This window comes from Capra hircus, chromosome 12, assembly GCF_001704415.2.
Source record: "Capra hircus breed San Clemente chromosome 12, ASM170441v1, whole genome shotgun sequence".
Lineage (NCBI taxonomy): Eukaryota > Metazoa > Chordata > Mammalia > Artiodactyla > Bovidae > Capra > Capra hircus.
In genome coordinates this window covers 2,002,667-2,026,859 of record NC_030819.1, presented here as the reverse complement: position 1 = coordinate 2,026,859, position 24,193 = coordinate 2,002,667, and the positions used below count along the sequence as shown (strand labels likewise).

Genomic DNA, 24,193 nt, shown 5'->3' with positions numbered 1-24,193 from the left:
CGCTGCCCCGTGTGCTCTGTATTTTGCCTCCTTCCTTGTAGGAATGTCGCTTTTCCTGGAAGAAATTCTCCCTCCCGAGGGATTTTTCAGTGTCCCCCTAGACATTCCGTTTGCACTCCCAGTAAGTGCTCTTGTCCAAATCATCACCACTCGCTTTAACAACCCCCGAGGGCCTCCCAGGTGGCCCAGCGATAAAGAATCTGCAAGGCGCAAGGGATGCAGGTTCGATTCGGGGTTGGGAAGATCCCCAGGAGAAGGAAATGGAAACCCGATTCTTGCCTGGGAAATCCCTCGGATAGAGGAGCCTGGTGGGCTACAGTCCGTGGGGTTGCAAAGAGCCAGACACGACTTAGCGACTAAACAGTAACGACAGCAGGTGGCTGTCACCCCCGAGTCCACGTTCGTGTCCCCAGACTTGTGCTCATCCATGGTCCTGACTTACCCCCCGGCCCTGGGCTCACAGGGATCCGTAACTTAGCTAACCCCCGGCTTCCATTCATCCTGCCGCTACCCGAGACTCATTTCTCACTGCTTTTCCGTTCCTAAGCCCTCCTTGAAGCTGGTCAGCCGTCCACATCTGGTGCCGGGCAGATAACGCAGAGTCCTTACCGTCTCACTGTCACCCGGACGGGCCGAGCTGGGGCCGGGCCCTCCAGGGTCTCGCCCTGCGCTCCACGCCCGGCCTTCCCTTGCCCTCCTCCTCGCCACACTCTGCCCCTGCTTCAGTACCCCGTGGTCCCCCGCCCTGTGCCCACCCTGCGGGGCTCCCGCGCCCGCCGCAGCCCCGTCTCTCCTGTCCGTCTCCGCTTGGCCTTCCCCGCTGCTGCGTCCAGGCTGGTCCAGAGCAGGCGGGCCGCTCCGAGCTCCCACTTTCTGAGTCGAGTCCCGCCCAGCAGGCTAAGAAGGGGCAACCTGTTAGGACGCACGCCGGATGTCTCTCCCCCTCGTGTTGGCATTTTAAGTGTCAAAGGCTTTAACACATACGCAAAAAAAGGCCCAGCAAAACCTTAACTCCGCCCAGGAGAAGGAGAGCATTCCGGAATATACATCCCTAGTCCCCCCAGCGTACTCGGACAGTCCCTTCTTGTATCATCCGTGGGTTCCACACATCCCTGCCATTCACTGTGTCTTACCGCCCTCCTAGGATGGGAACATTTGAGGAATCACTTCTTTCAGATATATCTTTCTGAAAAACCATTTGGCTTAATTCTTTGCATGCAGATACAATTTAGTGTCTGAACTCCATCCCAGGAGGAATCTCCGGGTGCGGAGGAGGAACAAGGTTGGGTCAGGGCTCTCTACTGGGCAAATCCCAGGAAGCCCCCGAGGCGGCCACCAGCTCAGGGGCATCTCAGCGTCACCCGGGACGAACTGGCCAGCCTGCCTTTAGCCACTGTCTTCCAAATCTGGACTTCCCCTGTGGCTCAGCTGGTAAAGAATCCACCTGCAATGTGGGAGACCTGGGTTCCATCCCTAGGTTGGGAAGATCCCCTGGAGCAGGGAAAGGCTCCCCACTCCTGTGTTCTGGCCTGGAGAATTCCGTGGACTCTATAGTCCATGGGGTCACAAAGAGTCAGACACAACGGAGCGACTTTCACTTTTTCACTTTCCAGCTCTGAATTTGGAAGTTCTCTCAGCCACTCATTGTTCTCAGGGGTTTCTCTAGCTCCCCAGACTTCTTCAAGAAGCTGTCTGCCCTCTAGTCCCCCCTAGTAAGAAGCTTCTCTCCCCTCTTGAAAATCTTCACTTCCCTTCCCTGAGAGAAGTTCTTCTCCTTAGCTTCTGTCTCCCCTCTGCTTTCTCCCACAAAAAACGCCGGGCTCCTTTCCTGCCGCAGACCCGTCCCCTCGCTGAACTCACGCCTCCCACGTCCAGGAAAACCTGCACTCTAGTCCAGTGCCCGGTGAGGAGCTGGGCTCTCTGCTCGGACGTTGCCCTGAGGACCCGATTAAATCGCACCAGGCTTGCAAAGAGTGTCAGTGAGGTCCAGCATTTCACTGCTCTGCCGCCCTCGTCCCCTAATTCAGTGACCTGCCCTCAGGAGCGGCAGGCCCCAGGGGTCAGGATCGGGCCAGCTGAGTTACTGCCAGAGTCCTCTATGCCTGCAGCAGACTCTCTCTCTCTTTTTTTTTTTTTTCCCGCATTTTCAAGAAATTGAAACTTATGCAGTTGGGGGAAGGAGGAACTTCTTTAAGAAAAAGAGTAAAAATGACCCAAATTTAAGGTGCAAAGTGGACATCTATTTAACATGAGAAGATCAGTCTAAGAAACATACTGATTATTCTATGCTTAGAAAAGTACTTGTGCACAGTGGAGCTTGATGAAGATCTGTTGAAAGAAAAAGAAAAAATAAATAACAAACTTATTACTACAACAGAGTTATTATAGAAATTCTGTCAAAAAAAAGCAGTCAGGCACACAGATGTGAGCTGGGTGCTCTGCCTGACTTAAAAATAGCCTTTCCAAGTGGGATGGAGTCTGGAGCCTTCTCCTTTAGCCTTGGGGTCCACTTGCCTCTACCCATCTCCAGCTGCTAAGAGGCCACAGTCAACAGTGAGGATTTTTTTTTTTTTAAGAGACTATGTAGGACCTTTGTGGAACAATAATGAAATAATTATCAGTGGTGATTGTCGGGAAAATAGTGAAAACGTGAAACCTCCCACCATTGGTCAGGGATAGATGTCCAACATCCACACATCTTTTCTTCTGCAAGTTAGCACTCTTCGTAGAAATCGAACAGCTCTGGCCCTTTGATTGTGTTTGTGTTTAAAAACTCTGATGTTCTTATGGATGGTATTCCCCGCACTGTGTGTTTCACTCCCAGCCGTTTTGTAATGAAACTGCTCCTCTCAAGCTCCCTCTCCCGCTTCTCTCGTCCCCCTCCACCCTTCCCTCTGCCTGTTCACCTCTCTGACTCTGTTGTGTTATGTTTATTCACTTGTTTTGTTTTCAAAGTTCCACGCACAAGCGAAGCATACCGTAATTTGTCTTTCTCTGTCCGACTTATCTCACTTAACACAATACCTGCACTCATGTTGTCAGTAATGGCAAGATTTCATTTTTCGTGGCCGAGTACTGTTCCACGGCGGATATGTACATCTTCCTTATCCATTCATCCGTCAGTGGGCGCTCGGGTGCTTCCGTTTCTTGGCTGCTAGGTCTTGTCCAGTTTAGCAGTCTTAGGTGGAAAGAAACAGCCTTGGGCCTTTGAGTGTAGAGCACATCTACCTCACAGGGTGTGAAGTTTTCCTTACCTTATAATTTTATAAGTAGTGATTAAAACTCAAAAGGCGTATCATTAACGGCAGAAATCCTTTTATATGTTCCCAATAATCTCGTGTGAATGGGGAGAAATAATTGCTGAGATGTATGATTTTTCTATAATAATTCACACGGGTTTTCCAGTTAGTAAATTTGTCAACTCTTTTTCCAGTTACGCACGGCACGGTTTCCTTTAGAAAGTGGGTTTTCGTGTAACGTTATTGTTGTATCCATTCATTCATTATTCACCCTCTTTTCTTTTTCTTTCAACAAATATTTGTGGAGCACTTACTCTGTGCAGGCACTCTTGGGGGCACCAAGGTTGCCTTGGAGCTCAAGGTGTCAATTTTCTGGAGGGAAGAGACAGAAAATAAGCCAACAGTTGACATGTATCATGTCATATGGCGAGAAGGACCTTCTCACATGGTGAGAAGGACGGAAACTGACCTGGGTGAGGAGAAGGGTGCTGCTTTTCTCGAAGGTAGTCGGGAAGGTTGTTCTGCTCAGGGTGGTTTGAGCCGAGCCCTGAACAAAACACAGAACCCCCGCCCACCCCTCAGACCACCCCGGGGAGAGTCAGAGGCTGAGTTGAGGGTTGCAGAGATGCTGGCGAGCCTGGGGAGGTGGGTGGCCGGCAGGTAGTTGGGAATGAGGTCAAGGCAATCAGGGAGTGGGATCCTGGGGTTGGAGGGGGCAGTCTGTCAACCTCAAGAAGCCTTTGGATTTTGACCTGAACAAAATTAGAAACCAGCAGAGAGACCAGGAGGGAAGACCAGGATCCGCCTTAGCTTTGCGTTTTTAATTCCAAGTGTCCATTTTTGTTTCACTATAGTTGCTTTACGATGTTGTGTTAGTTTCTGCCGTACAGCAGCGTGAATCAAGCGTGTGTGCACATATATTCCCTCCCTCTGGAGCCTCCCTCCCACCCCCATCCCGCCCCGGGTCGTCACGGAGCCCCGAGCTGAGCTCCCTGTCAATAGAGCGCTCCCCACTGTCTGTCTTACACGTGGTCGTGTATACGCGCCAACCCCAGTCTCAGCTCATCCCACCCTCTCCTTACCCTGCCGTGTCCACAATCCCTTCCCTACATCTGCGTCTCTCTCCCACAGTGGCACAAGTGAAGCTATCTAACTTAGCTTTTAAAACAGGGTTTGTCCACCTCAGCCCTCCGTGGCCAGGTGAATGGACACTCCGGGCCAGGTGAGTCTTCACTCCAGGGTCTGTCCTGAGTGTTGTGAGCGGTTTTGTAACATCCCTCCTAGATGCCAGTGGCACCCACCTCCCTGGTGTGACAACCAACAATGTCTCCAGACAGCGTCACATGTCCCCTGGAGGTTTGGGGGGTGCTGTGTCATCTCTTACTGAAAGTCACAGCTTTTGAAACATCACACCCACCTGGGATAACTAATGTATATACAAAAGCTAGCATTGGACTACGGGATTTTTTTGTTTGTTTGCATTTTGATTTTGAGATTTGCTCAAATTCTCTTGTTCAATTAATACTCAGCTAGAATGTGCCTTCGTGGCCTCCTTACGCTCAGTCATCGTATCTTAATATAAAGGCCAGGATTTTATCTTTGAGTCAGATCCCAGCGTGATTCATCTTCCGCAGACCTGTGAGAGCAGCCCCAGGTGGGGTCATGGAGAACCTGAGTTCACAGGCTACAAGAAAATTCCGCAGGGACTCGAATTATCCAGTGTCAACGCTCAGTCCATTGGAAGTCTGCCCTGAGCTACACGGACCGCTGATATCTCCAGGTGCAGGGCCGCAGACGGGACGCAGACGCCCCTTTAAAGCTCTGGGTGGGGTTTTCCACCACTCACTTTCCTACTTGTTTGCTTAGATTCGTTGAGAATCTCAGACGTTTTCTTTTGCTGTGACTTTTCTTCACCCTCAGAACCCTGAGGACCACGGCTTGGAGGCATGAACAAACGATGACTTTATCTGTTCCATGTTATTTTTTTTTTTCTAGTTTTACATGAAGCATGCATCTGACCTGCGGTTTTATAGCTAAGCCTCCTCCAGGCTTCCTGCCAGAGTCCTCTTGCCGTCTTGCTGTTGTAATGTCTTCCGTGCTTAAGCAGGGTCACGGGCGTACCTTTGACAAGGAATGTTGCAGCCATTCCGCCACAAAACTGACAGCGGGGGAGCAAAACCAAATCGTCCAGAGTCTCTGCCCGGGCCCCTCACTGTGGTTGAATCGAGAGATGAACAAGCTGGAATGCAGACTCTCACGCACTTACCCACCGTGGAATCAGGGCGCTTATGGGCAGAGGCTGACACAGAAAGCAGACCCCCCTGGTTGATATTCATGAATAAGCATAACCTCAGTGAGGATGTCAGTATTGAGGTAGCCACTCTCTTTTCAGTGGCCAGAGGACAGCTCTTCAATCTGGGGCTCCCAGTTCATTCCCACCAAGGCATGGTGGGAAAGACCCAGAAAGACCCAGAAAAGAAACTGCCTTATCTTTACATCAGCAGGTGAAATAAGGAGGAAAGGCTTGACGTAGAGGCCAAGTTGAGGAATGAGAGTGGGTGGACGGACAGAGCCCTGCACACCTCGGTCTAAACCCCGCGGCTCCAGTGACTCACTGTGAAACGTCCACAGGCGGGTTTCCCTCCCCGGGGCCTCGTGACATCATCTGGAAAACAGGCAAGGGAATAAGGACTCCACCGCCCTGTTAGGAAAGGGAGGATTAAGTCAAGTCCCTCCTGCAGCAGGAGATTGGCACGCAATGAACACCCGGGAGATGCTGATTACCTAAGAACCGTGTGAAGAATCGCCATCAGGGTGACCACGCATTCTTATGTCTTAAGAAGGACTCATTCCCTTATTCCAACCCAGAGCCATCCTTGGAATAGGCAGATATTTGGTCTTACAGAGATCAAACCAGTCAATCCTAAAGAAAGCCAACCCTGAATATTCATTAGGACTGATGCTGAAGCTGAAGCTCCAATACCTTGGCCACCTGGTGCGAAGAGCTGACTCATCAGAAAAGACCCCGATGCTGGGAAAGATTGAAGGCAAAAGGAGAAGAGGGTGGCAGGGAATGAGGTGGTTAGATAGCATCACCGACTCAATGGACATGAGTTTGAGCAAACTCTGGGGCACAGTGAAGGATAGAGGAGCCCGGTGTGCTGCAGTCCATGGGGTCACAGATTCGGACACGACTTAGCAACTGAACAACAGTCACTTTTATGATAAAAACATAAAGAACACTTTAGTAGATAATATAAGGATCACAGCCTAACTTGTATGACACGTTTTAAAACATTTCTTGGCTGCAGTTGAAACTACTGATTGGAATTATGAGATTTTTTTTTTAACTTTTAATAGCAAAAATGGAGGGTTCGACCCAAAATTAAATATATCCATTGTTTATGAGTTAGCAGCTCATTCTGGGGGATGCTAGCATCACACGCTTTTACCAAGAGTCCACACACCGTCTCAGAGGATTGAGTACTAAACTGCCAGACCTAAGAGGAGTCCCTGTTACCTTGGGCAATGCCCTGTTTCACACCCTGAGCCCAAACAAGACCCCTGGAGAAGGCTCCCTGACCCACACGGCCCAAGAACCAGGACTGCCCTGCCCCGCTGCTGCCCCGCTGGGAACCCACCGAGGTCCATCACCTCACCTGATCCTTTGCTTGCTGGCTGTCGACCACACTCCTGGGAGGTGACCTCCCAGCTCCCTGCCTGGGCCTCATGGTATCCCAGCCCCAGGGAGAGTCTGGGCAGGGAAACTCTAAATAAATAGCCGAATTAAAGAATGGAAAAAAATAGTTTCAAGAGAAATAAAAGTAGATAAATGTGTCTTGAGACGGCTTTAAAACCAAATGTGTTTTACTAATTTTCAGAAGATTTTTCTGGAAAAGGCAAAGTAGAGTTGACCAAATCGCATAGGTATTCTTTCAGCTCCAGCTGTTGGGTGATCTGTGGTTGTCGCGAGCTGAGAGGGTGATGATTCCAAAACCTGACCTTGGCCACTGTTCCCACGCAGGCCTTTTCACTCGTTTATACATATATATGTGGGCTTTCCCTGGTGGCTCAGATGCTAAAGCGTCTGCCTGCAATGCAGACCCATGTTGGGTCCCTGGGTTGGAAGATCCCCTAGAGAAGGAAATGGCAACCTACCCCAGTACTCTTGCCTGGAACATCCTATGGAGTCGCAAAGAGTCAGACAAGACTGAGTGACTCCACTCTCTCTATATATATAATTTTATTCATCTATTTGTTTTGGGCTCTGCTGGGTCTTCCTTGCTGTGTGGACTTTTCTCCAGCTGCAGTGGATGGGGCTTCTCATCGTGGGGGCCGCGCTCTAGCTGCAGCTCGGGGCCTGCAGGCTCCAGGAGTTGCTGCTCCCAGGCCCTGGAGTACAGGGTCAATAGCTGTGGCCCTCAGGCTGAGCCGACCCGTGGCCTGTGGGATCTCCCCAGATCAGGGGCGGAGCCCGCGACTCCTGCAGTGACAGGCACATTCCTGACCACTGAGCCACCAGGGGCGCTCTTTTCACTTGTGTCTTAAAGGCAAAGAGTCAGGAGCTACTCCCTGGGTCACAGAAACGTAAACACTCCTGACTGGTTGTCAAAGCCCTGCTTTTTTTGCCCTCCTTCTGTCTGCCCACTGCTTGCCTCTTGAAGCCTGGCACATGCTCCTGTGTGTGCCCACCAGGCACGTGCTCACTCATAACATAGTGGATGCCATACAGCACGGAGGAGGGGGCTCTGAGCAGGATCCTGGGTGGGGGGAGCAGGTGCTGAGCTGTGCAGAGGGTACCCCAGGCCGTGAAGCGTGAGTCGGTGTGGGGCCTCTGGGTAGGGGCTCCGGCCCTGGGGGCTATCTGAGTGCACATCCGAACCAGGGGAGGCTGCTTCCAGGAGGGAGAGCTAGGGTTCCTCCCAGCCCAGCCCTGGGGGTGAGCTCGGCCTTCCTCCGGCCTCCCTCAGCATCCCAGCAGATGAACTGTTCACCATCTGCAAAATCCAGTGAAGCGCATTACATTTTGTATCCTTGTGAACAACGTCTTAGCCTAAAACCGCAGAAGGCCCTAAGAGACAGCAGAGCCTACTGGGCGCCGCAGCCACGGGGCAGAAGCAGCGTGGGAAATCCTGATGTCCCATAGGAATCCACCAGCGGTGGAACTCTATTTTTTTTTTTTTGCTCCTCAGCCTAATTTAGGCAGTGGCTTCTGCGTTTCTGCATCTCAGAGAGCTCAATATAGGATGTGTGTGTTGACATTTGGGTGATTTTGCTACGTACAGAATGCAGAAGTAGGGTTTTGAAGTCTTAATATTCCTAAGTGGGGACTCCCAGGTGGCTCAGAGGTAAGAATCCACATTCAATGCAGGAGACGTGGGTTTGATCCCTGGGTTGGGAAGATCCCCTGGAGGAGGGCATGGCAACCCACTCCAGTATTCTTGCCTGGAGAATCCCGTGGACAGAGGAGTCTGGTGGGCTACAGTCCTTGGGGTCGCAAAGAGTCAGACAGGACTTAGCGACTGAGCATGCACGCGTTCCTAAGTGGATAATAACATATTTTGTAACCATAAAAGTATAGTGTTTTTTTTTCAAAAATGTTAAGTTTGCCTCAGCTCTATTTAAAAACTCAGAAAACTTCTAAAACATGAATATATCATCATATTTCTTTCAGGAAATAACCTTCACAAGATACGCAGTTCTATAATTACACATATGATGTCGAAAACGCTATAGGACTTTGGAAATAACAGATGATGAAATCCACTATTGTCACTTAACGCAGCCCATGGCATTTACCAGTGGTAGAGCAGACTGACGAATGCATTGCAGACCACAAATTTGATTAGGGATGATTATTAATTTACTATTTCGAATGTAATGAACGTTTGACTTCCTGAGTTTTATTACTTCCTTCCACTATTTGATTCAACTTATTGGGTACATTTGATCAGGAAAGAATCATTTTTTTCTACAATTTATTTTAGGTTTTGAAACGAACATGAACCTTACTAGCCGAGATGATTTTGGTACTTCAGAAATTACATCAGAGACGCAGGACAGAAATGCAAATAACCATGGAATTCAGTTTTCTAATTCACTCTCCAGTGCAATGACTGCTGAAAATGGAAATTCCGTCTCAAACGGTAAGCACTTCTTTAAACTCGGAAGTAAATAGGTACAAGTTTTAAGTTGTATCAACTGTCCAAGGGGAATAAAACAAAAATGAAGTAGGCTTAAAAACTGGGAAAGGGCATAAAAGATGAAATATCACTGTAGGGTATATTGTCAACTTATTATTTTCAAGTTAAAGAATTAAAATTGCATTCAGTATTAGTTAGCTCTTTTTCCCCAGAGATTTTTGTGGAGTATTTGGTCTGTGGAAGCTAGTATGAAATGAGACGTAACCTGAGCAGAGGAGATGATGCTCTAATAGTATTTTTAAAGAAAAATATAGTCTTTTTTTAAAAAAATTTTGTATATAAGAAAGCTGTGGTACATATACAAAATGGAATATTATTCAGCTACTAAAAATAATGCATGAATCAGTTCTAATGAGGTGGATGAAACTGGAGCCTATTATACAGAGTAAAGTAAGTCAGAAAGAAGAACACCAATACAGTATATTAACACATATATATGGAATTTACAAAGATGGTAACGATGACCCTATATGCAAGACACAGATGTAAAGAACAGACTTTTGGACTCTGGGAGAAGGCAAGGGTGGAATGATTTGAGAGAATAGTATTGAGACATGTATATTACCATATGTGAAACAGATCGCCAGTCCAGGTTGGATGCATGAGACAGGGTGCTCAGGGCTGGTGCACTGGGATGACCCCGAGGGATGGGGTGGCGGGGGGGAGGTGGGAGGGGGGTTCAGGATGGGGAACATGTGTAAGCCCATGGCTGATTCATGTCAATGTATGGCAAAACCACTACAATATTGTAAGGTAATTAGCCTCCAATTAAAGTAAATTAATTAATTTAAAAAATTTGTATGCAGTCGTTGATTTGTTAGTGTTTGTTAGTTTCAGATGTACATCAAAGTGATTCAGATATAGATATATATATATATACACACACACACATATATTCTTTTTTAGATTCTTTTCCCTTATAGGTTATTACAAGCAGTGAGTAAAGTCCCTGTTGATTATTTCCATGCCTCAGAAGAGTGAAGGGAAATAGTCTTGAAAGAATGGTAAACTCCACCCTGGTCTCGGTATCCGATGCGGGTATGTCAGTGCACGTGTCTTAAAGAAACTGACCTGGCTGTGTGTATCTAAAAGCTGTCTAATAGTGGCTTAGACAAACAGCTTATTCCTTCCACCCTAGAAGCAGCCCAGGGCTTCTAGGTAATGTCTGAAGAGAAAATTCAGACCAACCTTCTCTTGAAGAGCCTGAGGGCAGGGGTGTGGGCTGCAATGAAAGCCAAGCAAGGAGGCCTGAATTCTAGGCTTTTCTCTGAAGGACATCAGGGGTGCTCACCAAGCCCAGGGGAGGCAGCTGGGACACTGGGCTGTGTCTCCCAGGACTGTGGGGACAGGCTGTGTCCAGAACGCCCCATGGCCCTAGGTGAGCTTGAAGGGTCCACTGTAAGAGTCAAACGAAGAACTTGTTGGCCCCCAGCTCGTCTGTGAATCGTCTCAGTTCCTGGGGCCGGACTGAGGTCCTTCAGGACAGAGGCCACAGGTACCCAGAGGAGAAGAGGGCGTGGATCTACCCCGAAGGACAGTGACATCATCCTTAGCTTCAGGATGTCCTTACAAACCACTTTTCAAATACAGAGTTCAACATGTCATCAAAAGGAAACAGACACATGGAGACAAAATAAGATGAAAAATTGCAAGCAGAAATAGCAGTGTACCCACGGGCCTCAAAAGACTGGAGTTCAGAGGCACACGCTTTGAAGTAAGTATGTTTACTTTGCCTAAGGAGATAAAAGAATGAAAATCTCAGCAGAAATCAGAAACCATAAAAACATATCAAATGGAAATTCTGAGATTGAGGAATACAGTCATAAAATTAAGTACAATAGAGGATGAGCTTAAAGTTAATTAGACGCAGCCATTAAGAAAAAAAATCCTAGGGAAGAGGAAGATAAATCAGAAAATATCCAGAATGAAGCACAAAGAAGCAGAGTGGAAATTTCAGAAACTGATTTAAAGACATAAAGGATATGTCGAGAAGGGTTATTGGAATCCTAGGGAAAGAAGATGGAGTCCATGGGGGAGAGACGATTTCGTGAGAAACTGGAGAGAGTTTTCCAACACTGATGCAAACACTAAGCAACTGGCTTAAGTGGGCAGTTTCTTGTAAACATGCACCTTCCGTACGACCCCGCAGCCCCACCCCGAGGTGTTGGCAGAAGAGAGATGCGGACAGCGTCCACAGGAACACCTGTATGCAAATGCAAATCCCGCTCACACTCATAGTCACCTGAAACTGGGAATCCTAGAGGAAATCAGCCCTGAGTACTCATCCGAAGGCCTGATGCTGAAGCTGAAGCTCCAGTACTTTGGCCACCTGATGCGAAGAGCTGGAAAAGACCCTGATGCTGGGACAGATTGAAGGCGGGAGGAGAAGGGGGCAACAGAGGATGAGATGGGTGGATGGCATCACCGACTGGATGGACATGAGTTTGAGCAAGCTGTGGGAGATAGTGGAGGACAAAGGAGCCTGCGTTCTGCAGTCCATGGGGTCACAAAGAGTTGGACAAAATAGAGCGACTGATCAACAGCAAAAGCTGGAAATAAATGAAGTGCCCTTCAGCTGGCGACTGGACAGTATTCCATATCTATTGCCCTGTAACAATTACCCTCCGCCCCCAGAACGTAGAGGCTGTGGTTTGTAGTTTCTGCGAGTCAGGAACCTGGGTGCCTTGGGTTCGGGGTCTCTCACGGGGAAGTGATCAGCCATCAGCCGGAATTGCAGGCTTCTTGAGGCTAGCTGGAGAGATGGCCCAGCCTCAGTATCACTTCCATAAGGTCTCCACAAGGGAGGCTTCATGACAGGGCCAGGGCTTCCCCCAGAGCAATCTGTCCACAGGAAAGCCGGGACGAGCCCCCGGGGTGGAAGCCACACTCACCACCCGGCTGCTCCTGGAGGAGACAGCCAGCGCTCCGGCCACGTGCAGCTTGTGGGCTTTGGGCCACATGTCCAGTCGACTCATGGGAGGGGCTTCTGTGAGAGGCGAGTGCCTCCAGGTGGGCCCATCAGGGACCACTTCACAGGCTGCCCAGTGCATGGATGAAAAAGGATAAACCGCTACTGAAGGAGACAGAAATGGATGCATCACAAAGGCATTGCACTGCATTTAAAAAATCCAAAGGTCCTGAGTCCATTTATGTGACATTGTGGAAAACGCAGGCACAGGGACAGTAAGAGATGAGTGGGCCGCCAGAGACCGGGCCTGGGCTATTGTAAGGAAACATCCAGGCCAGCTGGACTGTAAGGAGCAGTGGCTTCATGGCCGCAGTTGTGGGGGCTGGAGTCCAAGGTTAGGGCACCAGTTAGGGTGGCAGCCCTCTTCTAGGCTGCAGGTGGCCGGCTTCTTGCTTGTCCCCAACTGGTAGAGGGAAGAAGGTAGCCAGCTCTCTGGGGCCACTTTTATAAGGGCACTAACCCCATACGTCTAGTCGAGGCTATGGTTTTTCCTGTGGTCGTGTATGGATGTGAGAGTTGGACTGTGAAGAAAGCTGAGCGCCAAGGAATTGATGCTTTTGAACTGTGGTGTTGGAGAAGACTCTTGAGAGTCCCTTGGACTGTAAGAAGATCCAACCAGTCCATTCTAAAGGAGATCAGTCCTGGGATTTCTTTGGAAGGACTGATGCTGAAGCTGAAACTCCAGTACTCTAGCCACCTCATGCGAAGAGTTGACTCATTGGAAAAGACTCTGATGCTGGGAGGGATTGGGGGCAGGAGGAGAAAGGGATGACAGAGGATGAGATGGCTGGATGGCATCACGGACTCAATGGACGTGGGTTTGGGTGAACTCCAGGAGTTGGTGATGGACAGGGAGGCCTGGCGTGCTGCGATTCATGGGGTCACAAAGAGTCGGACAGGACTGAGCAACTGAACTGAACTGAACTGAACCCCATTTGTGGGGCCTCCACCCTCAGGACCTAATCATCCCAAAGGTTCCACCTCCTAATGCCACCACTTTGGGGTTAGGATTTCAACATGTGAGTTTTAGGGGAACACAGACTTTCAGAGACCTGGTTACCCCCTAAAGGTTCTACCTCCCAATGCTGCCACACTGGGGGCTAGAATTCCAGCGTATGTATTTTAGGGGAACAGAGATGTTAAGACCGCAGCAGACTGTAGACGGGCATGTGATATTGACAAACAGGAGTGAGTGTGGTCCTGTAAATTCAGGCTTCCCTGGTGGCTCAGATGATAAAGAATCTGCCTGCAATGCGGGAGACCTGGGTTCAATCCCTGGGTCACGAAGATCCTCTGGAAGAGGGCATGTCAACCCACTCCAGTATTCTAACCTGGAGAATCCCATGGACAGAGGAGCCTGGCAGGCTACAGTCCACAGGGTCGCAAAGAATCAGATATGACTGAGCGACTAAGCACAGAACAGCACGTACGATAAAGGTGAATCTTTCTGTCTGTAAGTGTCACTTTTTTAAAAATAAATAAAACACTGAATAGAATAATTGCAAAGAAAACCACACCTGGGCGTATCATAGTAAACCAAGCGTGAATCTTAAGATCAGCCAGTGAAAGTGAAAGTCGCTCAGTCGTGTCGAACTCCTTGCGACCCCATGGAATTCTCCAGGCCAGAATATTTGAGTGGGTAGCCTTTCCCTTCTCCAGGAGATCTTCCCAACCCAGGGATTGAACCTGAGTCCCCTGCATTGCAGGCAGATTCTTGAAAGCAGCCAGAGATTAAAATAAAAAGACAAATTACTTTCAAAGAATCAGTGGACATTCAAAGACAATGAAATACCATATTTTTTAAAATGAGGGAGCAAGAAAGTGGGGCAGTATTTCCCAGTGGCCATTTGGTAGCCAGGATGGTGGCACCCTGGCTTCCCCCTGCTTTCTCTGAGTTCCCTCCAGGTCCACGAAAGGTCATAGGGTGTGTGTAGCTTTTCATCTGAGAATGTTGCTCACCCAAGGATGCTCATTGCTGACCTGCCCAGCAGGAGGAGGTAAATGGATCTTGGATAAAATCTAGCAGGCGATTTGCATCACCAGTCTCGATTTGCTTAGGAGGAGTCAGAGAGTGGGAAGTTGATTGGAGCAAGGTTTGTTCAAGCTTGGCAGGAAGGATCCCAGGGTAATGCGGGAAGGTTCTGTTTACACCCAGCAAGAAGACTGGTTCAGTGGCACGCACACATAGAAAATGCCCCCAAATGTCTCTGAATGCTGGCCACCCGCAACCCCAATTATTAAGCAGGGATCACATATAAGGGTTGGAAGTGTTGACTCATAAGATGGCGGCTTTTTGGTGCCTTGCGAGGAAATGACGCAGGGAAGACACAGAAGGATTTTTATACCGGCCGTAAAGATTTCTAGGGAAAGGATCTGCAGTTACTCAAAAATGTGTTACCGCCAAGAACAGGCAGAGACTGCACCAGCTCCTGGGGTCCCGCAGCACGGGTCTTCCTAAGTTTTATCTCTGACTTGAGCAGCTTCTTAAGTAATCTCTTACTCTTCACGTGGAGTTTTCATTTTATGCAGGTTGTGGGAACTACATGTTTATGTGACAATTTGAAAAATAAAGGAGAGAATAAACAATAAGTAAAAACTACTATTCCTTATATTACCTGAAAATCCCCAAAACATGTCTCATATTCCACTTTGTAGAATTCTGTATTTTTTTCATACAAATGTATCTGTGTGCATTTATAAGATGTTTGGTGTTTTTTTACACTCTACACATGGCTTTAACCACCTGCTTTTTTCCCTGAGGGATCTCATGTAGCGTATCTCTAGGTGAGCAAATGCAGACCTGTGTTGTTGACTGCTGGTCATTAATTGTATGCGATGCATAGCTTCTCATCAGATATGACTACCATGACTTAAAATAAGCAAGTCCTACCTGTTGGATATTAGAATTATCTCCCGATTTTCCACCCTTGAAATAACACTAGGTGTTTATGTTGGGTTACTCCAACTTGATTGGAATAAGCATTTTGTAAAACTTTTCATATTCGTGTTTGAAATTATGTGTGTGTGTGTTTAGATGGAAATAGAGAGATGTAATCTTTCTTATACATGAATATGTATGGCTGAGTCCCTTTGCTATTCACCTGAAACTATCACAACATTGTTAATTGGCTATATTCCAACTATAAAGTTAAAGAGCGAAAACATTCCTTTCTGAAATCTCTGATGATAACCCTTTGTAAAAAGAAAAGGATAACAAAAATATTGCATACCCTTTTATTGAAATTAAATATTTCTAAAATAGTAAAAATGGAATTTGAATGATGGCAATAGTCAACAAGTATGTGATAAGCAACTCTTTCTCAAAGGTTGCATGTATCTAGTATGAAGGTAATAATTTACTATTTATTTTCAATTTGGGGGTATTTAAGGATAGCTGCTAAACAAAAAAGGAATTTAAAATATATTGTATGATCAAAACTGAATATACAAATGTTTAAAACAGTAACCATATATCCTTTCATTTTTACTAAATTTTCACTCCCTGCCATTCTCCCTAGCTGATCTGGGTGATCTCTTTCCTGAGGAAAGAGAGAATAGGCATGCCCCTTTGACAAAATATTTAATTTGTGTGTGTTTTGAGTCAAAAGCCAAAAACTATGGCTTTGTGAAATACCAAAAACTCTGAGTCTTAATCTAAAAATCAAACTAAATCCACAAACTGGTTGGAACAAAAACAAAACTCCTGTAGACCAAATGGAAATTTTTGTGGGATATATTGCCTGAAATTAATCATATAAAATTAAATATTTAGGAATATTGGGCTTCTAAACTTCAGTATGTGACTGATAGTGTATGTTCAAACCCTGGAACACAGATTTATATGTTACGCGTTAAATGCTGACAGAGAACAGAATTTAAAATAACACCAGGTCTGTATTGCAATTTGTAGAAGATCACTTGAAAATCTCAAGAGCTATGTGCACAAAAGAAAAGTTATTTCAGCTAGGCTTTCAGCCTTTCAAAGCAGCTTGACGTGTTTATGTTGACCTACTTGTGTTGACACCATGAAACCTTCCCATGACTAGGGAAATAGCTGGCTCAAGACTCTGGCGATGCAGTACCAGCCTTCACTGATTGGAACAGCATTGCATATTTCATAGGAACCCGTGAGTCCTGTGCCAAGGCCAGAGTCAGAAAATCCCTCCTAGTCAGTGTGATAAAAGCTGACTGAATATTATACATGTACAGCACGTGATACACCGTTGTTCAGTCGCTCAGTCGTGTCCGACTCTTTGTGACCCCATGGACTGCAGCACGCCAGGCCTCCCTGTCCATCACCAACTCCTGGAGCTTGCTCAAACCCAGCTCCGTCGAGTCAGTGATGCCATCCAACCATCTCACCCTCTGTCGTCGCCTTTCCTCCTGCCCTCAATCTTTCCCAGCATCCGGGTCTTTTCCAGTGAGTCAACTCTTCGCATCAGGTAGCCTAAGTATGTCACATATATGCAAAGTATGATACGCATGTGATCATTATAACCCAAATCAGTTGCTGCTGCTGCTGCTGCTGCTAAGTCGCTTCAGTCGTGTCCGACTCTGTGTGACCCCATAGATGGCAGCCCACCAGGCTCCCCCGTCCCTAGGATTCTCCAGGCAAGAACACTGGAGTGGGTTGCCATTTCCTTCTCCAATGCATGAAGGTGAAAAGAGAAAGTGAAGTCGCTCAGTCATGTCTGACTCTTAGCGACCCCATGGACTGTAGCCTACCAGGCTCCTCCATCCATGGGATTTTCCAGGCAAGAGTACTGGAGTGGGATGCCATTGCCTTCTCCGCCAAATCGGTTAGTGGTACTGATTCAGAATCAACAGCATATAGTCAATATGCGTTTTGAATAAAGTCACAAGATGGGCATAAATGCTTAAAATAACTTGAAATTTTAATTGAATCAGAAATCGTGTTATTTTCGGGGAAACAGTTTCTCTTGAATGCCAGTATCTGCACCCTACCTCTGCTACCCAGCAATAATGATCTGTTTGTTCATTTGCTGAAATATAGTTATGTGTGGGTAATTATAGCTATCACTTACTTTAATTGCCATCTTTTACTGATGTGAACACAGGCTTAGATCTTTTCTCGTATACTTAATTATTCCCTGGACTTGTGGTTATTTATCATTAGATTAGAGAACAGTTTTTAGTGCTAGAATGTTGTCATTATATCAAACAAAATATTGTGAATCTCAAGATGTTTATTTTGTGGGGACAGACCTAACAAATTCTATATAGGCCACTTTCTGCTGCTTGGATGACTATGTATTTTATCATTGGGCATCGGGGGAAAAAATGGCAATTAAAAGAACAGAGTCCTTACATTTGGTTTTTCTTACCACTCTCAGAAGATTTGCCTTTTCAAATCTGTGCCGTGTTTATCCTCAGCACATTGTAAGGATAATCTGTGGCGATACAGTACTGGGTGAGACCACTGACAAGACCAGAAGCCATGCAATCTTTGCATAGACTCTAAGGCCTCAGTGAACCCAGCACCACAGTAGGGCCCAACCACACTGCTCTGGGAACCTCGGAGAAAGGCTTTTCTCTTATACTCAAGAATAGATGAAGGCTCCACTGGGGATGGAGCCTTTGCTTGGGACCTGTGGAATATACTCGACTATAGGTTTTACAACAAGACCTTGTTTGTGAGAATTGTGTAGATTCTTTGGAACTCATGCTGCTTTCTGATTCAGAGCCTACCTGCCCAGGGAAGCAAGCCTTCACTTGACAATCTGGAATATTGTGCAATTATCTGTTCTGAGCAGCGGAAGGTCGTTTTGTAAGGGAAGCAGGCTCCTTGGGCATTCGGAGAGCCCTGCCCCACGCCTGCTTTCCATCTGAAGAGATTTTGAAGTCATATTAAGTAGCTTCTAGTTGGGACTTAATTTCATTCCGTTTCCCCCACTGTAGTTGCGGAGTTGGGTTGAAAAATGACCGATGGGAGGGCCTTTAACTCCCGGGCCACGCCCCCTCCCACCCCCACCCCCCCCAACCCCCCCCCCAACCCCCCCCCCCGCCCTGGCCGTCTTGCAGGCCACACCCCCAGGATGTGGAATCCCCTCCTGTTCTGCTGCCTTAGCCCGTCCCCACCTTTCAAAATCCACCCCCTCCCAGAAGGTTCTCAGCCTGTGGCCTCTTCACCGTCCCTCTTCCTTCACTTCCTCCAACCCGAGTGAATGCTTGCTTTCTCCAGATCCAGTCAACGCCACCCATGCTCCACATAACCTGTAAGCCATCCTGTTGTGTCCTTTTTTAAGATTTATTAACTGACTTTAATTGGAGGACAGTTACTTTGCAGCATTGCGGTGGTTTTTGCCATACGTCAGCATGAATCAGCCGTGGGTATATGTGTCCCCCCCCCCGCCGCCAATCCTGAGCCCCCTGCCCCCTCCCTCCCCACCCCACCCCTCCAGGTTGTCGTGGAGCAGCGCCTTTGGGTGCCCTGCTTCCTGCATCAAACTCATACTGGTCAGCTGTTTTACAGATGGTGATACACATGTTTCAGCGCTGCTCTCTCCAATCGTCCCGCCCTCCCCTTCACCTGCTGAGTCCGGAAAGGCTGTTCTTGACATCTCCTTTGCTGCCGTGCACGAAGGATTGTCAGTACCTTCTTTCTGGATTCCATTTCTTAAGAATCATTACCGTTAAGACTTGAGATCCTCAGATGCAGGACTTCTCTCGGCTCTTGATCGCATCTCCCAGCGCTGTGACCCAGAGGGGACCCTGATACTCCCTGACTTTCTTCGCCTGGCCCTGTGTCAAGCGGGTCTTGCTGTTGACTTGGTTCTGAATTTGGATCCTCACTGAGCTGAGTTTCCATCCGGATTCTGCGAGCCATCTTCCAGCTGATAATTCAGTTTTAAAAAGTGGGTCACGGCCCTCTTCTCCTTGCCCAGGTCCCCAGTCTCTGTAAGAAGTCCAGTGAACCGAATTCTCTAGAAACAGACGTTCATCTCGCTTGTCAAGGGCCCCGTGTCCCCTTCACACTTTTCCTACCCCTCCTTCACATGAAGCCCAAGCTTTTAGCTTTTCGTTCCTGGCTGCTGCTCATCTAGCTCCCTGGAAATGCCAGCCTGTGTCTGATCTTAGATTCCCGCCCATCCTTCCCCTGTGTTTTTGTGTTTTGTTTTTAGTTTTTTCCCCCCTTTTAAACTGCCCTGACCCCACAAATGGGAAACAAACTGCAACCCCAGGAACCCATTTACCCTCATCGTCCACAAGCTTCTCTTTTTCCCCCATCAGTGTTTCATCAGACTTATTTTCAGCCTCTAGAAAAGTTTCCCTTCTCCCCTTCAGTCCTTTTTGCTCACTTCTCTGCTACTATGACATTTTTCCTTCTCTATCATTATCTTTTTTTTTTTTTTTGCCAGTACACTTCCTCTTTGCTTAGCTAAACCTCCAGCAATGCCTGTATTCTCAAGCTGCTCTGAGAACTTTGTTATTCATCGAGTGTTCACTGACCTTCATTGCAGTCTGTGAGATGTCCCTCTTTCCGTTTGTCCAATACATTCCTGATTTACTTTATTCGAGGAAAGGACACGCAACTTAATGGCTGCGCTCTGTTGCCCTTGTAGGTTTACCTGAAGAAGACGGATTCTCCAGGCTGTCTGGGGGCGGAGCCTCCTCCTTTCAGAGACACAGAGAGAGTCACACCACTCAGGTAAGGACCCCAAGATGTTTGGACGCTCACCTTTGCTGTGATAACTGGAGCTAAAAGACAAGAAGTCCCTAGTCCCGCTGCACTAGGGAACACAGTTTTTTCCAACTCTGCCTTAAGTTTCTTCTCAACATTCTCTCTCCTTTTGTATTGGCTGACTCCTATTTATTTTCTGCTCCTTTCCTGATGGCTCGGGCAGTAAAGAATCCGCCTGTAGTGTGGGAGACCCAGGTTCGATCCCTGGGTCGGGAAGATCCAGTATTCTTGTCTGGAAAATCCCATGGACAGAGGAGCCTGGGGGGTTATAGTTCATGGGGTCGCAAAGAATCGGACATGACTGAGTGAATAGCATTTAAAAGAAGAATGTCCAGAACACATAAAACTTAAAAAATGGTCTTAAATGAAGCATTATAGACATACTTTATCTGTGGCATCATAGAGTCACCGTCAGGAGAGGAGAACCCTGCAGTCACAGAAGGGTCTTAAGATTCCCTGCATTTGGCCTCAGCTGAAGTAAGAAGGCTTTAAGTGACATCATGGACATAAAATGCTTGAAGCCCATGTGGTTTTATGGCCATTATCTCTGTTAGCACCTCAAATCCCACATAATCCAAACGCATCTCCAGCCATCTCATCCTCAGAACACCGCAAAATCAAAATGAGTCTATAGCTCACAAAACAGTTGTGATATGCTTCAGTGATTTCACGTGTATTCATAATGTGTTTGGCCTCAAAAAGTTCGCCAAAATAAAGAGGATTATCACTTAAAAATAAACTCTAGCATTTGTAGAAAGGAAAAGGATTTATATCAATAGTTTAGGGTGCTTTTATGTTCAATTTTAAAATAAAGTCTTTGAAAGACTTTGCTTTGAAGGTGGTACACAACCAAAAATGTATTATTAAAGATTTTACTGTTGATATAGTGAAGATTATTGCTTTAGCAACAAGATTATCTTGTATGAAGTTGCAGCGCAACTTTTGCTATGTCAGGTATCTACATTAGAATTATCTAAAGTCAAGTATCTAGATGTTTCCATGAAACCAGCTATCCAGCTAAGGATCCAGTTTCCATCAGAATATTTGACATTGTATAGGCACAGTTATATTATCAACTGAGATTTTTCTAAATAACACTGATGAGGTAGTGAGAAAAATCAATACTTTTAATCTTAAAAATAAATCTTACAGTAGGCAATATGCTGAAATCACTTACGCTGATATATAGGCATTGAAATAGAAAAAAAATGCTGATTGCTTGCAATAATAGATTGTCCTAATCTCCCCTCTGTTCCTCAGAGATGCACTTATTTTACCTTGTAAACATTACAGATGCTTTATCTATGGTAAGTCACGGGGGACCTGCTTGTAAAGAACGGAACATCGGCTTGATTTTTGTCAAAGGCCCTGCTCCTATACACTAGAGCACAGCAATAGAGACACCCTTCCCAGGGTTTCCACTGTGCTGCGGGTCACAGAGAAGAGGGTTCATCTGGAAAGAAGGTGCGTTAACAGAGGCATCTTGGCAGCTTCCCTCTGGTTTTCCATTGATTTGGTTAAGATGTCAAGAGAGATGGGAGAGGTCACCAGGACTAATTTTCTGTTTCGTCTTGTTTTTAGAGTTTTTTTGATGTGGACCGTTTTTTAACTCTTTATTGAATTTGTTACAGTACTGCTTCTGTTTTATGTGGGTTTGTTTTTGTTGTTGTTGTTTGTTTTGTTTTTTAAATTTAAATTTATTTATTTTAATTGGAGGCTAATTACTTTACAATATTGTACTGGTTTTGCCATACATCAACATGAATCCGCCATGGGTGTACACGTGTTCAGATTCTGTGTTTTTTTTTTTTTGGCCACAAAGCACGTAGGATTTAGCTCCCCAGCCAAGGACTGAACCTGTGCCCGCTCCATTGGAAGGCAACGCCTTACCCACTGGACCCTCAAGAAAGTCCTGGAAATAATATTCCATTCCCAGCTTTCACAGAGAGCTTATTTTCAAAGGCAGGCAACCCCCAGTTATCTCATAGTGCTTTTATTTTTCTCAAGGAAATGGAAAACCAGGCTCATTTTCTTGCATGCCTGGTGCAGGCTTTCTCTTGGCAGGACACGTGGGTCAGTGCTGGGTGCCCATCACGGTTAGGTAGAGCTCTGCCTTGAACGACCACGCATCTCTCAGCATAAATGCCTTTTGGGTGACGTTTATAGAGGAAATATAAACACATCAGGCACCTTGCATTCTAGATTTTCTAGTAAAGCAATTAAGTAAGAATTCTGTGAAATCTGCCTTGAATTGACTGGGCATGCAGCAATAAAATTAAATGCTGACTAAAGACTGAATTCCTCTTTGAGGATGGCTGTATTTTAATTAACATCATCAGTGATTTTAATGAAATCCCTTTAAGGAAGATAAAACGTCTGGGCATTATTGTAGATAAAGAAATCAAGAAATAGATTTAGTAATTTGCCAGAGATCATAGGGAAAACGCAGAGTCCAGGGTTTGAATGGATGTCAAGATCCTCTGTCTTGTTTCTGAGAAGAAACTTGCCATAACACACTAAAAGTGATGGAGACGTCATCTAGCTTTTACATAAATTTTGGAAGGCAAAGTCTTCCAAAAGACTTGGGTCGAGATCAAACCAAAAAAAGTTGGGTCAAGGTAAAAGTCTTAAATAGCCATAGTGGATGTCTCTGGTTGTGTTTTTAGCTGCTAGCCACATATTTAAATTTCTCACCGACCACAATGAAAATTTAAGGGAAGAGATTTCACCTTCTTCCCCTCCTTGGAGAACTAGACAGATGCTTGTGACACGCGCTCAGCCTGTCCACCGTGGATTATGAGTTAACAGACAAACAACGGAAGGGTTAGAATAGATGTCACCCCTGGGGGGCCACCTGGGTGTGGTGGCTCCCTCCAGGGGCCACAGATGTTAGCCCGTGTCTGTGACCACAAGCCACTGCAGTCGCCTTGGGTCCAGCCCACGTGCCAAACCTGCCCTTCTTAAATTCATGCCCAGTTATTTTGCTTTCCAGTAATGCCTCTGCCTGTGAGAGTTAGTTTCTGTTGCTTACAAAGGAGAATTTTGACTGGCACACAAATTTGATTTTATTCTCATCATCTATAAAATTTACTTTAGAGCCACAAGTTTTTTTTTTTCTATTCTCTATTTTGTTTAAATTGAAGTCTAGTTGATTTCCAATGCTGTGCTAATTTCTGCTGTGCAAAAAAGTGATTCAGTTATACACATACATACATTCTTTTTGACATTTTCTTTTCCATTATGGTTTATCCCAGGAGATGGGAGAGGGTTCCCTGTACTAGCCAGTAGGACTTTGTTTTTTATCCGTTCTTTATATGATGGTTTTCATCTTCTAACCCCACACTCCTAGTCCATCTCTTTCCTTCCCTCACAGTGATACAGCATGGCTTACAATCTTTAATTTTCATTTCATTTATTGTGTTTCTTGCCAAGCCTTCTGTTATATCCTTTAGCTTTTATAAAGAGCACTAAAAGTTGTGCTTACTCTCTGATGTATTCAGATATTCACTGTAAGAAACTGTAGATGGTTTCTGATAAAATAGTGGCCATCCGGTGCCTGAGAGCTTAATAAATATCTACTGCCTCTCGACACAGCCTCCAATGAAAGCCCGAACAGAATCAATATGCAATTGATCCACATCAAGAAACAAATTGTTATGTGGTTTGTTTTACTGAACCATCAAAGGAACCTTTTTGTAATGTCACATATCAAAGAAATGAAGAGCTGCAGACCACTCAATAAACCCAATGCCTTCTTTCTTTATCCATTTTATTTGTCACACGGACTGCTTGAAACGTATTGTGGCAGGGGAAAAAAAAAAGTGTGTTAGATAAAACAGCAAAATGTAGGCACCTTTCGTTTAATTGTTAAGGCGTGATTCTAAAACACATGCTGGGAATTAGAAATTAGGCAACCATTTCAAAAGGAATCATATGTATCTCACTGATAAGCCGCTCACCAAGGGAGACCTAGCGTAGCGCGTGCTTCCACACGGCTGAGGTTTCGGGAAATCTGCATGTACACCTCATGACTTCATTATGTGCGAGAAATGAAGGCAGTAAATTAATTGGATGGTATAAG

The 24,193-nt window shown here is 46.2% G+C and overlaps 1 protein-coding gene across 1 annotated transcript in view; it reads left to right on the top strand.

The window, feature by feature from the left end:
• MYO16 (myosin XVI) overlaps positions 1 to 24,193 on the top strand; it is a 529,091-nt gene that overhangs the window by 487,827 nt on the left and 17,071 nt on the right. The window contains 2 exon segments of the mRNA XM_018056366.1: positions 9,227 to 9,385; positions 19,994 to 20,079. Of these exon segments, the coding sequence (XP_017911855.1) occupies positions 9,227 to 9,385; positions 19,994 to 20,079 (245 nt within the window).